The 15,092-nt window shown below is 31.6% G+C and overlaps 1 protein-coding gene and 1 non-coding gene across 6 annotated transcripts in view; both read left to right on the top strand.

Moving 5' to 3' along the window:
- The window catches only part of SENP6 (SUMO specific peptidase 6), a 108,210-nt gene that overhangs the window by 38,720 nt on the left and 54,398 nt on the right, over nt 1–15,092 (top strand). For 2 of the 5 annotated variants that reach the window (XM_010998731.3, XM_031455952.2), the window contains exons 6-7: nt 302–322; nt 9,737–9,807. In XM_010998731.3, the coding sequence (XP_010997033.1) occupies nt 302–322; nt 9,737–9,807 (92 nt within the window). The remainder of the gene's footprint in view (nt 1–301; nt 323–9,736; nt 9,808–15,092) is intronic. The other 3 variants (XM_031455951.2, XM_031455953.2, XM_031455950.2) reach the window with 2 other exon arrangements.
- Nucleotides 5,902–6,005, top strand: LOC116154531 (U6 spliceosomal RNA). Its single transcript, XR_004138506.1, has one exon. It is a non-coding gene; the product is annotated as a U6 spliceosomal RNA (small nuclear RNA).

Genomic DNA, 15,092 nt, shown 5'->3' with positions numbered 1-15,092 from the left:
TAACATATTCTCAAATGTTAGATGGTTAAATAAAGCTCTTTCAAGAATTTTCTATCTTTGTACATCCTTTTTTATTCCTTAAATATGTTTAAATACAAATTATTTTCTGTACTGACAAACATTGAAAGCCAGTTTACATAGCTGAGAAAATTCAAACCACTAGCCTATAATATATATATAATGTGTTTAAAACAAATTAATCACAGAGTTTTGCCTTATTGACTGCAGTTACTAAAACTACAATGATATATCAAAAATGAGGTCTTGCCTCTTACATTTTTTTTCTTTTTCATGTTTTAAGCAGTCTGGACCAAAAGGAAAGGTAAGCTCAATATTGATGAAATTAGAGCATGGATATAACAGTAAAATATCAGATTATTTATATGCTTTGAAAAATATCCATTGAATTAGAGTTCATCATTAAGCTTATTAATTATTTTAATAAAAGGAAACAGTAGTAGCACAACATGATATTTGACTTATATGGGTAATATTTCACCATAGTTCTCAATATACATTTCTCTATGAATGATTATTATATACCTATACTGATGTATACCTATTTTCCTTTGAAAAATAGAATATTTCAGCATCTTAGTAGTAAAATTGCTTTCAGCTAGATAACTTAAATATTTCTTATTACATTTTAGTGGTAATATTTTTATTTTATACTTTAGTAACTGAGGAGAAAAATGGAAGTAGAATGAATACCTTAAGCTTGAAGTTAAAAGTAAATATCACATATATCCCTATTCTGGCAAAAAATTGTGACAAAATTTTATGATCATTCTTTGTTCCCTTTGTAATAATACTAGCAGACACATCATCCTTTAGCAGAAATGTTGAATATTGTAAATAACATGGAAACATGTTTTTAAGAACATACACTTCTTTGGTGAAATGGTTGTAGTTGTTCTAAAGCAAATGTCCGTAAAAATCGCTTCTCTCCTCAGCGTATGTATGTGGGAATTTTTGTGCACGTGCATATCTTTTTTTCTTGCTTCCATGAGTTTCAAGAGTCTTTTATGAACCCTCCCCCCAACAAAACAGGTAAACAGCCCTTGTATTAAACCAGCACTTTTATGTCATTGGTGAAGGTCAAAAGAAGTGTTATTCTATAATCTTGTTTAATTATGTAACTTAGACTCTATAATTTTGTGTAAAGGTATAGACGAGGCAAAGGGACAACTTGCAGTATTTTATAGAATGCTGTATTTTCCATGAACACAAATTTTCTCAAATGTAAATTTAAAAATGACCCCATTGGCAAAGGTTTAGGCATATTTTATAATTCTGAAATACTTCACAGTTCTTACATGTTTTGAATGAATGGGTTGTGCAAATATTTTACTCTGTCTCCTGAGAAGGAGAATTTTTTCTGTTTTTCTCTGAGAAGATCATTATTTCTTTCAGATATAGATGAGTCATTTTATATCTTATAAATTTTTAACCCATAAGGACAGTATTTGGGGAGGAAGACCTTTTTTTAATAAGATGCTTTTAATAAAATTGCTAAAGAATATACATTAAATAACTTTACAATCACACGCAAACCAGACTCTTTCCTGAATGCTATAGTAGGTAAAATACAGGTACTATTTGTTACAGTATCAGAGTAGTGTAAAAGTCTTAGATTATTTTCTTTTTCACAGTAGCCGTGGAGGGTTTATACTGATTTTTTTCCCACTGTCTTGGTTTCTTATACTTATTTTTGTAGTGGAAATTTATTTGTTGATACATTGAGCAAATATTTCAATGACTCTATGTGCCAGGCACTCTTCTAGGAGCAGACAGAAATCCCCACTTTCTTGGAGCTTATTTGAATAATATGGGAAAAGGAGTCAGAAGATGTATAATTAAGTTACCAGTGTTACTAGTAAACATATAGCTTACTCTAAAATAGGGATATGATACTTGGCCAATTTTAAGGGAGACTTATGAAGAACAAATGAGATAATAATTTAAAACTGACACATATACTGTAAAGTTAGAAATTTCTGTAATACTGAAACTCTTCGTCTTTTTTGTTGTTGTTGTTACCAACATTACTACCAGGACCTAGACATGAAACAACAGCCATTTGTAAAATATATTATGATAAATACACCTGAGTGCTTTATTCAGCAGCTTAGTTACTGTTAGGTTGAATTGAGCCCATTAATCCTTTGGATTCTTACCTAACATTATTTTATCTTTGTCAGAGATAAACTAAGAACTCTTGTGCCAGTAGATTTTATTTTGTAGACTTTTTTCACATAAGCCTTTTTTTCGTCCCTTCTTAGGAACTAAGCCACATTCTTTTTCCTGATCTTTGAAGAGTAATAGAAGATCCTTTATCTTTATCTCTTAACACATGAAGGACTATGAATCTCTGAACTAAATGCTTTCCTTATTAAGCGGATGGTTTATCTAATAAAACCTAAGTAGTTGTGGAAGGTTAATCTTTTCCGGGTTTTTTTTTTTCCATTTATACTATATACTGGGCACAATAAGTATATTTTACATTTAAAGCTAAGCTGGAGTAAATAAATAATGATGTTAAGATCTAGAGCTTGCAAACTTAAAAAAATTGCTTTTATTTTTCCTTGTTGTGGGTGACTTTGACAACTTGAATGACTTGAATTCTTTTCTGACTTTCGGACAGGTAGGTTGTGAATACAGTGTATGTGGCAGCATCAGCAACCTAGAGTATTTAATCTGCTATTAGAATTTGGCATTCTTAGATAAAGATTCTTGGCCTATTATGAAACTGAAGCACGTAATAATTTTCCAATTTAAAAAAATTTTAAATACTTTTATTATAAAAAGCATGTGCATATCATAGAGAATTTTGAAACAACAAAAAGGTACATATGTGAAAATACAATAAAAATTACGAAATACTAGAAACATTTACTTAAAAGGGGGTGTTTGAAAAGACAAGTATTATAGTGAAAGATTTTATACTTCTTAAAAAGCTCTTAAAATAGAAAATTATGTCGTTAGGATCTTTATACATTTCTTTCCAATATTTTTTTCTTGCATACTTTTTAATATACCTAATGTATGTGGAGTCATAATAATAGTACAGCTGTATATTCTGAGTTTTCACCTAACAGTATGTCCTAGCATTTTTCTCTTTTATTAAGTTGGCTTCTAAAAATGATTTTGAATGATTGCATAATAGCTGTCCTGCAGATATACATAATTTATTTACCCATTAGCCCTTTTCTGGTTGTTTTTCACTGTTATGTGTGACACATTGATGAACAACTTTGTTTATAAATCTCTAAATGTATTTCAAGATAAATTTTTGGAAAAGGCTTCTTTGGGTTAGGTTACAAATGCTTTTAATGCTTTGAAAAGTACTGCTAAATTGTTTTGCAGAGAAGTGGTACCAGTTTATATTAGTGTTATAAATTGCTGTCTCAGGGATCTGAAAATAAAATTATATTCGAATGGTACTATCTTCCTTAGAATTGTGAGAGTCATCTAACACCTTAGAAATAATGAGTTCAGTAAGATGGTAGACTATAAGACTTATAATAATAATTAAGTTTTTATAAATTCACCTCTGATCAATTGGAGTATTTATTGGAAAGACCAAAATTTAATTCACAGTAGCAACTGAAATTAAATATTGAGTAATGAAATTAATGATGTATAAATCCTTTATAAATATCTCTAAAGAACCTGATCTAAGGTAGATATTAGTTTCATGGTTGGTTATTTGATACCAGTGCTTGTTAAAGTAAATTTAATGCAATTTTGGTCAAGAATCCTGGTGACTTCGATGTTATTTTAATAAATTTGACCAACTGATTCTAAAGTTCATTTAGAAGAGTAAATATTTAAAAAGAGCAATAGATTTACTCTTTAAAAAGAAGAGTAAGTGAGGGAAGAGAAGAATGATATGTCTTGCCTCATAATAATTTATGCACACTGTGAAGAAAACAGTGACTGGATATGAAAACACTAGAAAAAGACTAGGACGTAAGACAGTAAATAGACTAGAGAATCAAGGTATGTTCAGTTTCCAGCTAACCTATCTAATTAATAAATATAAACAAGTTTACAGTGCCTTTCAAGTGCCTGAATTATGGTATTTGCACATAGGCTGTCAAATTAATACTCTGAATTACTTTATGGTGGCTCTGCATGGTGGCTAGTGGTTCAGTTTTGGTAACATTACCATCCTTGTACAGCAGTGTTTATACAATTGTTCGGCCTGATAAATACTCTTCTAATTACTTACTGCCTTTTAGTTACACACATTTATTCCTTACAAATATTTGTCAAGTGTCTGCTATGTTCTAGGCATAAGGATATAGTGATGAACAAAACAGACAATTCCTGCACTCCTGTAGTTTACATTTTGATGGGCAAAAACTGATAATTAACAAGTAAAACACCAAATAATAAGTTCTTTGTAAGAAAGTGTAATTGGATGATGTGATAGAGAGTGACAGTATGGTTTCTTCAGATTGTCTATTCAGAAAGAGTCCTTACTATGAAGCTGACACTTAACCAAGGACTGAATGAAGAGTCAGCCATACCATGATCATAGAGATAACTTTTCCAGATAGGGAAGAGCTGGTACTAAGATATTAATGCAGGAAAGAGTTTAGCATGTTCAAAGAATGGAAAGAAAGACCACTATGACTGGAAGTGGAAAGCAAAGGGGAAGATGTTACCAGGTGGGTTTGGCAAGGTCAGCTAGGACTCCTAGATCATAAAAGACTTTGTAAGGTGATATGAAGGGTTTAGGTTTTATATTGATGCACTCACTAGAAACCTTCAAGGCATTTTAGGTAGAGAAGTGACATTACCTGATAAATCTTTGAGAGTAAAAGTAATCTTTTGTATATGATTTATAATTTGACGCAATTAAAAACTTAAGTCATTGGCATTCAGTTAAGGCTAAGCATGTTCCACTTACCATATAGAGATATCTACAAAAGAAAATCAGTAATAATCTGTGACTAAGTATTCAAAGCTATCTCAGGAATTAGGGAGGTCGAGATAGAAAGGCAGAAGTAAAAGGAATCTTAAGACCTTTTTTGGGGAGGGAGATTGAGTGAGGTAGGACAGGGAAATAAAAGGATTTTAAAGACCTTATCCCCTTGGGGATACAGTAGAACATCTTGCTTGAGAGAAGTAGTTGGAATCTTGATAGCATGTTAATGAACAGAAATATGCAATTAAAATAAGGGTTGAGAGAGGGAAGGTGACTATTGTTAAATTAGCTAGGGGAGAAAAATGAATAATAATTGTGCACATCGGTAAGAACAGGGGAAAAGAGAAAACAGTGAAAACTAATTGGATTAAACCCAACTACATGATGTTTGCAAGAATCAAATACAAAATAACAAGTTGTAAGTGAAGGGGTATTTAGAGTCAAAAGGTAAGTAAACAAAAGGAAAGCATGAGTAGAATTTTAGCAAAAAGTGAGATAGAATTAAGGATTAGATGTACTAAATAGGTTAAAGGAGCACATTTTATAGTAGACACAGTCTATAAGAGTATAACAACTAAACGTATAAAGCTCCCCTAATATATATATTTTTAAAGTTCTTGGTTATAGTACAACTGTGGAAGATTTTAATACATCTCTTCAAAAACTAGATTGATTTCAGTTTAAACATGAGTTTGGGATAATGGATTTTAATGGAAAATGAACCCAAACAAATTTATGAAAATTTACATCTTTTGAGATCAGTTAGAGCAATGGAACGATTTATAAAATGAGTTAAAACCAACTTAAAAAGGAAAACAGCACTCAGATCCTGGTTTCTGATACCACTCTACTAAAGGGAACATGGAGAAGTGGCTGATCCTCGGGGTGGGTTAGGGAAAACACAAAATGATCATGGAGTATCTTGTAGTATCAGAATCCAAATAAGTATTTAAAAAAAAAAAAGGGTACTTGCTTCAACAGCACATATACTAAAATTGGAACAATACAGAGATTGTCATGGCCCCTGTACAAGCATGACATGCAGGTTGGTGAAATGTTCCATATTTCTGTAAATTTTATGTTGTGTATATTTTACCAGAATTTAAAAAAAGAGTGAGGTCACATCAAAGGAACACAGGAGCCAACTGAAAAAGCTCCCAGAGGCCAAAACCGAAACAATTGGATTATAAAGTATAAAATAAATGGATATTTATCCATGAGTCATGCTGATACATATGATTGAATAAATATTTATGAACTATTCTAGGATTTTTACAAGCTGCATAAAATGAATTGGGGGAAATGGACAGTTATTTATTACAGAAGAATGCCAAATAATAGATATAGATACTCCCCTTCTCAGGAAGTAGTTTAACTACCCTCCGCCCCTTTGCAGGCTTGCCTTCAAATAGAACATAGAAAGGAGCAATACATAACATTGGAATGGAGAAACCTGGAAAACACTCCTTAGCCCAGTGATCAAGGTTAATATCACTAGTGATAAATAAAACACTGATATCATGACACCCTTGATATGATGTGATGAGAAGGGCACTTTCCTTAAAGCCTACAACTTTAGTCTAATCATGAGGAAAACATTGGACAGACCCACATCCAGGGGCATTGTACAAAATAGATGACTAACATCATGAAGAACAATGTAAGTAAACGAATTACCCCCCGCAAAATAAAAAAAAAATTAAAAAACAAACAAAAACAACAACAAGAAGCAGAGAGACTGAGGAGACATGACAACTAAATGTGGTGGATCCTGGATTGGATTCTAAAGCAAGAAATGGATATTAGTGGAATCGCTGGTGAAATTCAAATAAAGCCTGGCGTTTAGTTAATAGTGTACAAATGTTGATGTCTTTTTTTTGACGTATGTATGAGGGTAATGGAGGTGTTAACATTAGGAAAAACTGGGTAGGGGATATAAGTGAATTCTGAATTGTCTTTTCAACTCTTTAGCAAATCCAGTCTTTCTGTAAAATGAAGTTTATTTTTAAAAAATACTTTCAGGGCTGAAGCCTGTATAACCTTTAATAAGCAGAGCATTCTAATGTTTTTCAAACAGTTCCACACAGAAAAAAAACTCCCCAGTTCATTTTATGCAGCTTGTAAAACACTGGGTCCATAAAGTGAGGTTTTCTTTAAAACTTTATATACAAAACATAAACCCTCAGAAGCAAAAAAAAAAAAAAAAAAATGCTTCCACCTGGTAGAAGACAGAAGACAGGGACAGTTCTCTGCTTCTGTTTGTTTTGAGATGGGAAAGAAAATCCACTGGGAAATTAAACCATAGCCTTAAGTGTCATACTAGTTTGGGGTTTGAAATGTTAGTATCTGTAGAGTGATGGAACCTTCAAACCAAGAAATTAACATAAAATCTCATTTTTGATTGCCTAACAAAATTTTTTTAAAAGTAAATTTTAAAGAACTCAAGATAGTTTATAGCCTTAAAGTTATTTTAATTCTCTTATCAAACCAATACTACTTTTCTTCTGACTTCTCTTACATTGAACGTAAGGTATGCTTTTATTTCTGTAATTTACTCATTATAATATATTTTTTAAAACAGTAACTTAATTTGCCCTGTTTGTCTAGGGAAAGATGTAGTAATTATTGGATAGAGAGCAGCCATAGGTCTGGAAATGTGCACAAAAATACAGTAGTGTTTTAACATTACATTACAGTATATGATAGGTGCTGGATATTTTGTGGTATATTCAGCGTGTTGTTTGTTCATCATCAGCAATTCATGGTTCAGTGCACTGTGTCAGCAAAGAAAAGAGTTAATTAGTGCAGCATTTTCAGTCCCTGCCCATCTGTGATTTGTTGTCTCAGATGATTTCTGTCAGTTATTATTCAATAAACCTATGCTTGCTTATAGAATACCCCAGAATAAGTAAGTAACCAGGTTCAAATTGACAAAAATCCAAAGTATCTGTATTTCCAGATTTTCTGGCCACCCTGTCATATTATTTTCTTTATTGATAATCCTTAGTATTTAAGAATATACTGTTTCTGTTGTCCACCACTTAAAAAATAATGTAATATGTAGAGGTTTCAGAGTTTACTACAATTGTGTAATATTTTGCTTCAGATTCATTCCCTCAGTTGCATTTTATAGTTTGTATCTTAATTTTTCTGAAGTATAGAGTTATGAAAACTAGAGATTAAAAACTTGATTATTTGGTTTAAACGTAAGACTGTATTATATCCTTTTTAGTGTAAAAGTGTATAGAATATCAAAATGTGTGTTTTAAAGCTTAATATAGTTAGGAGCTGAAAACCTACCTTCTTTTTCATGGCACTAGTATTTCAATCTGTAAGGCAGATTCTCTTCACAATATATATCCTCACGAATCTTACAATTTTGTCAGTGTGGAAATTACCCAGTTGTACCAAATGCTGCTCAATAATGATAAAAAAAATCATTACTCATCAATACCGATGCCATCTGCCAGGATTCAGATTCTGGTGTTGCCATTTAATGGTTTTGTGACCGTGGGCAGGTTAATTAACCTTATTGTGCCTCAGTTTCCTCATCTACAAAGTGCTACAAAGTGCAGTAACTTTATAAAGTTATTGTGAGGATTAAAATAATTAATAGATACAAAGCACTTAGAACAGTACCTGGCACATGTTGCTCACTATTTGCTAATGGTTATCACAAAAACACTATTATCACAAATCTTATTATTTTCTTGTGTAACTTTCTTATTTTGGTTTCAATTTACGTGCTTTGACTATCACAATATAAGAATATGAAATCCTTACAGGAAAACTCCTTTAGGATTTTTAACTAATTAATTAATTAAATTATATTGCCCTGTGATACCAATCACTAGTTTGAATGGATTTACAAATAACAAAATAACCTCTTATACCCAAGTTAAATAAAATGGAAATATTTTTAGGAACTTTTATTTAGGATGGGAAAATACTATTTAGCTCCCTGGTCTATTGCATTTTTTGCAGATCTCTTCAATGCTTTTATCCCACAATTAGCTATAGATTTTTTGCTTTTCTTCCAAACTAGTGTATATTTGGACTCATACAATATTTTAGGATCCTTATTTACTAAGGACTGTGTTCAAAATCCTGAAATTTGATTGTATATGAAGTCTGAAATGTAATTTAATATATTTTTAAAAATGTAATTATATCCCCATAATGTAGTCATGTTATATTACAAGACCAAAGTACTTGTTTCATGGTTGCTAGTTTTGTATATAACATTTTTGTACTGATTTTGAAATTATCCTCAAAACCAATACGTTACTTGCTATTTATTTCTTTATTCATTGATTTTTTTTTAAACAACTAGAAGTATTTACAGCAAAATGGGGCAAATTGAGTATTTAATATAAGCTGAGTAATTTTTTAATTCCAATGAAATACTACGATTTTCTTCCCCAAAATTTTTATACTGATTATGAAGGTAGTTCCAACCTAAAGTTTTCTACATTTGGGAAATAAACATATAGCTTTCCAAAGTGACTTTTGAAAGGACAAATATTTGGATTCATTTATTAAATATTTATTTGAAAGACTGCCCACTGTGGGCTCTCACAGATTGCCAGTCTAAATAAAATATAGTCACTGCCCTTAGGGATCTTATAGTGCATTAAGCTTTAGTATATTTGTGTACCATAGTCCTATTATAGTACCACTTTCTTATGGCAGAGAAGCTATGGTTTGCTTTTAATAAATGTATTGTAAATATTCCCTCAACTTTTTCATATTAAGTAATTTTTTCTGTTAGAATAAAACTATATAAATTTCCTTTTCTAGGAAAGAATACCCACCTCATGTCCAAAAATTTGAAAGTAATCCTGTAAGGTTAAGTCGGCCCCAAGGTATTGGTAAGTGTTCAGTTTTATTTGTTACACCTGTGAAGGGTTCTGAGTAGTTATGTGAAAGGTAGAAATAGGGATATGACACCTGCTTTAGAATATTCCCAGGTATAATAGAAATATATAGACCCATTTTTTATAATTGATTTTAAGTATTTAATTGTGACCTAAAATCATTAGGGAATGATTCAGGGAGTACGCATTCAAGTGCTTACAGTTTGAAATCTTTTTGATCATATTAGCGTCTTTGTTAAATTCATGATCCAAATATTAACTCTAGATGGGTTATAGCTTTAAAATTGTGTTTTGTTGAACTATGCTATGATTTTATATTATATAATTTTCTTTTATTTACATTTTTCAGTTTTATTAGGTAGAATTGTTACAGTTTTTACATATACAATGTATTGCATGTAAATACATATACATAGTATATGGCACATATTTTTAAATTTACATATATGTAAATTTAACTATTCATTGTTTTTAAAAATGTTCAGAGCTTTAGTGTTTTGAACTTATGTAGTTATCATATTTTCTTGATTAAAATGATTTTGATCCTAAAATTAAAAATACATTAGGCAGCCACTGAATTTAAAAGTGACCATACCTGACATAAGTGTGTTAACAGTAAATGTTTGAAAATTGTTGAGTAGAAATTTACATTTGCATTTAAATAATTTTTAAAACACTGATATATTAATGTAAAAATAAAATAAGAGCATATAGCATTTATGAACAATGTTTCACCATCAAATTGATATTCATCATCTAGAATTCTAGGATAGTGATTCTTTATTTCCCCCTGTAATGGACGTACTAGAGATTGAACTCAGGGTCTCCTGCGTGCTAATTAAGCACATGCTGTACCACTGAGTTATTACCCTCCCTCTTAGAATAGTAAATCTTAATATGTGTGTCCATCTGTTTTTTTCTAGGAGTTTGCTTGTTTATTTTTTTGCTTTTTAAAAAAATTGAAGTATAGTTGATTTACAGTATTATATTAGTTTCAGGTTAATAGCATTGTGATTCAGTATTTTTATAGATTATACTTCATTAAAAGTTATTACAAGATAATGGCTATAATTCCCTGTGCTGTAGAATATATACTGGTTGCTTATCTATTTTATACATACAAGTTTGTATCTTTTTCTTTTCTTTACTGAAGTATAGTTGATTTACAGTGTTGTGCTAGTTTTAGGTGTATAGCAAATGGATCAGTTATATATACATATATACACACACAGAGAAATCTGTTCTTTTTCAGGTTCTTTTCCATTGTAGGTTTTTACAAGATATTGAATATAGTTCCCTGTGCCATACAGTAGGCCCGTGTTGGTTATCTATTTTATATTCGTTAATCCTACACTCCTAATTTATCCTTACCCCTCTTTTCCCCTTTGGTAACTGTAAGTTTGTTTTCTATGTCTGTGAGTCTCTTTCTGTTTTGTAAATAAGTTCATTTGTACCATATTTTTTTAGATTCCACATGTAAGTGATATCATATGATACTTGTCTTTCTCTGTCTGACTTACTTTACTTAGTATGATGATTTCCAGTTCCATCCATGTTGCTGCAAATGACATTGTTTCATTCCTTTTTACGGCTGAGTAATATTTCATTGTACATATACCACATCTTTATTCGTTCATCTCTTGATGGGAATTTAGGCTGCTTCCATGTCTTGGCTATTGTAAATAGTGCTACTATGAATATTGGGGTGCATGTATTTTTTTCAAATTAGAGTTATCTCCAGATACATCCCATGCGTGGGATTGATGGATCATTTGGTAAGTCTGTTTTCAGTTTTTAAGGAACCTCCTTACTGTTCCCCATAGCAGCTACACCAAATTATAATCCCACCAACAGTGTAGGAGAGTTTCCTTTACTCCACACCCTCTCCAGCATTTATTATTTGTAGACTTTTTGATGATGGCCACCTGACCAGTGTGCAATGATACTTCATTATAGTTTTCAGTTGTATTTCTCTAATAATCAGCAGTGTGGAGCATCTTTTCATGTACCTTTTGGACATCTGTATGTCTTCTTTGGAGAAATGTCTATTTATATTTTCTGCCCGTTTTTTGATTGGGTTGTTTGTTTTTTTTGATATTGAGCTGTATGAGCTATTTGTGTATTTTGGAAATTAGTCCTTTGTTGGTCACATTGTTTGCAAATATTTTCTCCCATTCTGTAGATTGTCTTTTTGTTTTGTTGATAGTTTCCGTTACTTTGCAAAAGTTTTTATGTTTTATTAGGTCCCATTTGTTTATTTTTGTTTTGATTTCCTTTACTCAGTGAGACAGAGCCAAAAAATATTGCTGTGATTTATGTTTTCCTCTAGGAGTTTAGGTCTTTAATCCGTTTTGAATTTATTTTTGTATATAGTGTTAGAGAGTGTTCCAATTTCATTCTTTTACATCTAGCTGTCCAGTTTTCCCAGCAGCACTTATTGAAGAGACTGTCTTTTCTCCATTGTATATTCCTGCCTTCTTTGTCTTAGATTTATTGACCATAAGTATGTGGGTTTATTTCTGGACTCTATCCTGTTCCATTCATCTGTATGTCTGTTTTTTGACAGTACCATTCTGTTTTGATTACTGTAGCTTTATAGTATAGTCTGAAGTCGAAGAGCCTGATTCCTCCAGCTCTATTCTTTCTCAAGATTGTTTTGGCTATTCGGGGTCTTTTGTGATTCCATACAAATATAATGATATTTTTTGTTCTAGTTCTATGAGAAATGCCATTGGTATTTTGATAGGGATTGCCTTGAATCTATAGATTGCCTTGGGTAGCATGGTCTTTTTAACAATATTGATTTTTACAGCCTAAGAACAGTGTATCTTTTCATTTGTTTGTGTCGTCTTCAATTTCTTTCATCAGTGTCTTAAACTTTTTGGAGTACAGGTCCTTTGCCTCCTTAGATAGGTTTATTCCTAGGTATTTTATATTTTTGATATGGTATGTGGCATTATTTCCTTAATTGCTCTTTCTGCTATTTCATTTTTAGTGTATAGAAATGCAACCGATTTCCGTGTATTAATTTTGTATTTTGCAAATTTACTGAATTCATTGATGAACTCTAGTAGTTTTCTGGTAGCATCTTTAGGTTTTTTTATGTGTTATATCATGTTATCTGCAAATAGTGACAGTTTTACTTCGTCTTTTCCAATTTTGATTCCTTTTCTTTCTTTCTTCTCTGATTGCTGTGGCTAGGACTTTCAAAACTACATTGAATAAGAGTGTTCAGAGAGGACATTCATGTCTTGTTCCTGATCTTAGGGGAAATGTATTCAGGTTTTCACCATTGAGTATGTTGTTAGCCCACTTTCTTGAGAGTTTTTATCATAAATGGACATTGAATTTTATCAAAAGCTTTTTCTACACCTATTTAGATGATCATATGGTTTTTATTTGCAGTTTGTTAATGTGACATAACACTGATTGATTTGTGCATATTGAAAAATCCTTGCATCCCTGGGATAAATCCCACTTGATCATGGTGTATGATCTTTTTCATGTATTAATTGGAGTTGTTATGCTAGTATTCTGAGAATTTTTGCATTTATGTTCATGAGTAATATTGGGCTGTACTTTTTTTGTGGTATCTTTGTTTGGTCTTGGTGTCAGGGAAATGGTAGCATCATAGAATGAGCTTGGAAGAATTCCTTACTCTGCAATTTTTTTGAAATAGTTTCAGTAGTATAAGTGTTAACTCATCTCTAAATGTTTGGTAGAATTTTCCTTTGAAGCCATCTGGTCCTGGAATTCTGTTTATTGGGGGTCTTTTAATTACTAATTCAATTTCAGTACAGTAATGGTCTTTTTATAATTATTATTTCTTTCTGGTTCAGTCTTGGGAGATTGTACCTTTCTAAGAATTTGTTCATTTCTTATAAGTTGTCCATTTTATCGATGCACAGTTGCTTGTAATAGTCTCTTATGGTCCTTTGTATTTCTGTGGTGTCAGTTGTAACTTCTTTTTCATTTCTGAATTTATTGATTTGAGCCCTCTCCCTTTATTTCTTGATGAGTCTGGCTAAAGATTTATCAATTTTGTGTATCTTTTCAAAGAACCAGCTTTTAGTTTCCTTGATCTGTTCTTTTGTTTTTTTAGTCTCTATTTCATTTATTTCTGCTCTGATCTTTATGATTTCTTTCCTTTTGCTAACTTGGCATTTTGTTTGTTCTTCTCTCTCTAGTTGCTTTAGATGTAAGTTTAGGTTGTTTGAGATTTTTCTTGTTTCCTGAGGTAAGCTTATATCACTGTAAACTTTCATCTTAGAACTGCTTTTGCTGCCTCTCATACATACTGAATCATCATATTTTCATTTTTGTCTTTAGGTAGTTTTTTAATTGGTTCTTTGGTGTCTTCAGTGATCTATTTGTTGTTTAGCAGCATATTATTTAGCTTCCATGTGTTTGTGTTTTTTGCAGTTTTTTGTAGTTGATTTCTAACCTTATACCCTTGTGTTTGGAAAAGATGCTTGATACGATTTCAGTTTTCTTAGATTTACCAAGGCTTGCTTTGTAGCCCAGCATGTGGTCTGTCTTGGAGAATGTTCCATGTGCATTTGAAAAGAATGTGTATTCTGATGCTTTGGAATGGAATGCTCTATAAATATCAATTATTAAATCCATGTGGTCTGATGTGTCATTTAAGGCCTGTGTTTCCTTACTGATTTTCTGTCTAGATGATCTGTCCATTGATGGGTGTAAGGTATCAGGGTCCACCATTATTGTGTTAATGTCACTTTCTCCTTTTAAGTCTAATAACAGTTGCCTTGTATATTGAGGTGCTCCTGTGTTGGGTGCATATATATCTACCATTGTTATATCTTCTTCTTGAATTGATCCCTTGATTATTATGTAGTGTCCTTCTTTGTCTCTTGTAACAGTCTTTATTTTAAAGTCAATTTTGTCTCATATTAGTATTGCCACTCCAGCTTTCTTTTGATTTCCATTTGCATAGAATACCTTTTTCTGTCCCCGCACTTTCAGTCTGTGTATGTCTCTAGATCTGAAGTGGCTGTCTTGTAGACTGCATGTATACGAATCTTGATTTTTATCCAATTAAGCAGTCGATGTCTTTTGGTTGGAGTATTTACTCCAATTATATCTAATGTAATTATCAGTATGTATGTTCTTATTGCCATTTTGTTCACGGTTTTTAATTTGTTTTTGTAGGTCTTTTTTTTTTTTCTTTTCTCTTGTGATTTGATAACTATCTTTAATTTTGTGTTTGGGATTCCCTTTTCTGTTGTGTGTGTATATATTAGAGATTTTTGGTTTGT

The sequence above is a fragment of the Camelus dromedarius genome, chromosome 6, assembly GCF_036321535.1.
Source record: "Camelus dromedarius isolate mCamDro1 chromosome 6, mCamDro1.pat, whole genome shotgun sequence".
In the NCBI taxonomy this organism is placed as follows: domain Eukaryota; kingdom Metazoa; phylum Chordata; class Mammalia; order Artiodactyla; family Camelidae; genus Camelus; species Camelus dromedarius.
This window is presented reverse-complemented; position numbering and strand designations above follow the sequence as displayed.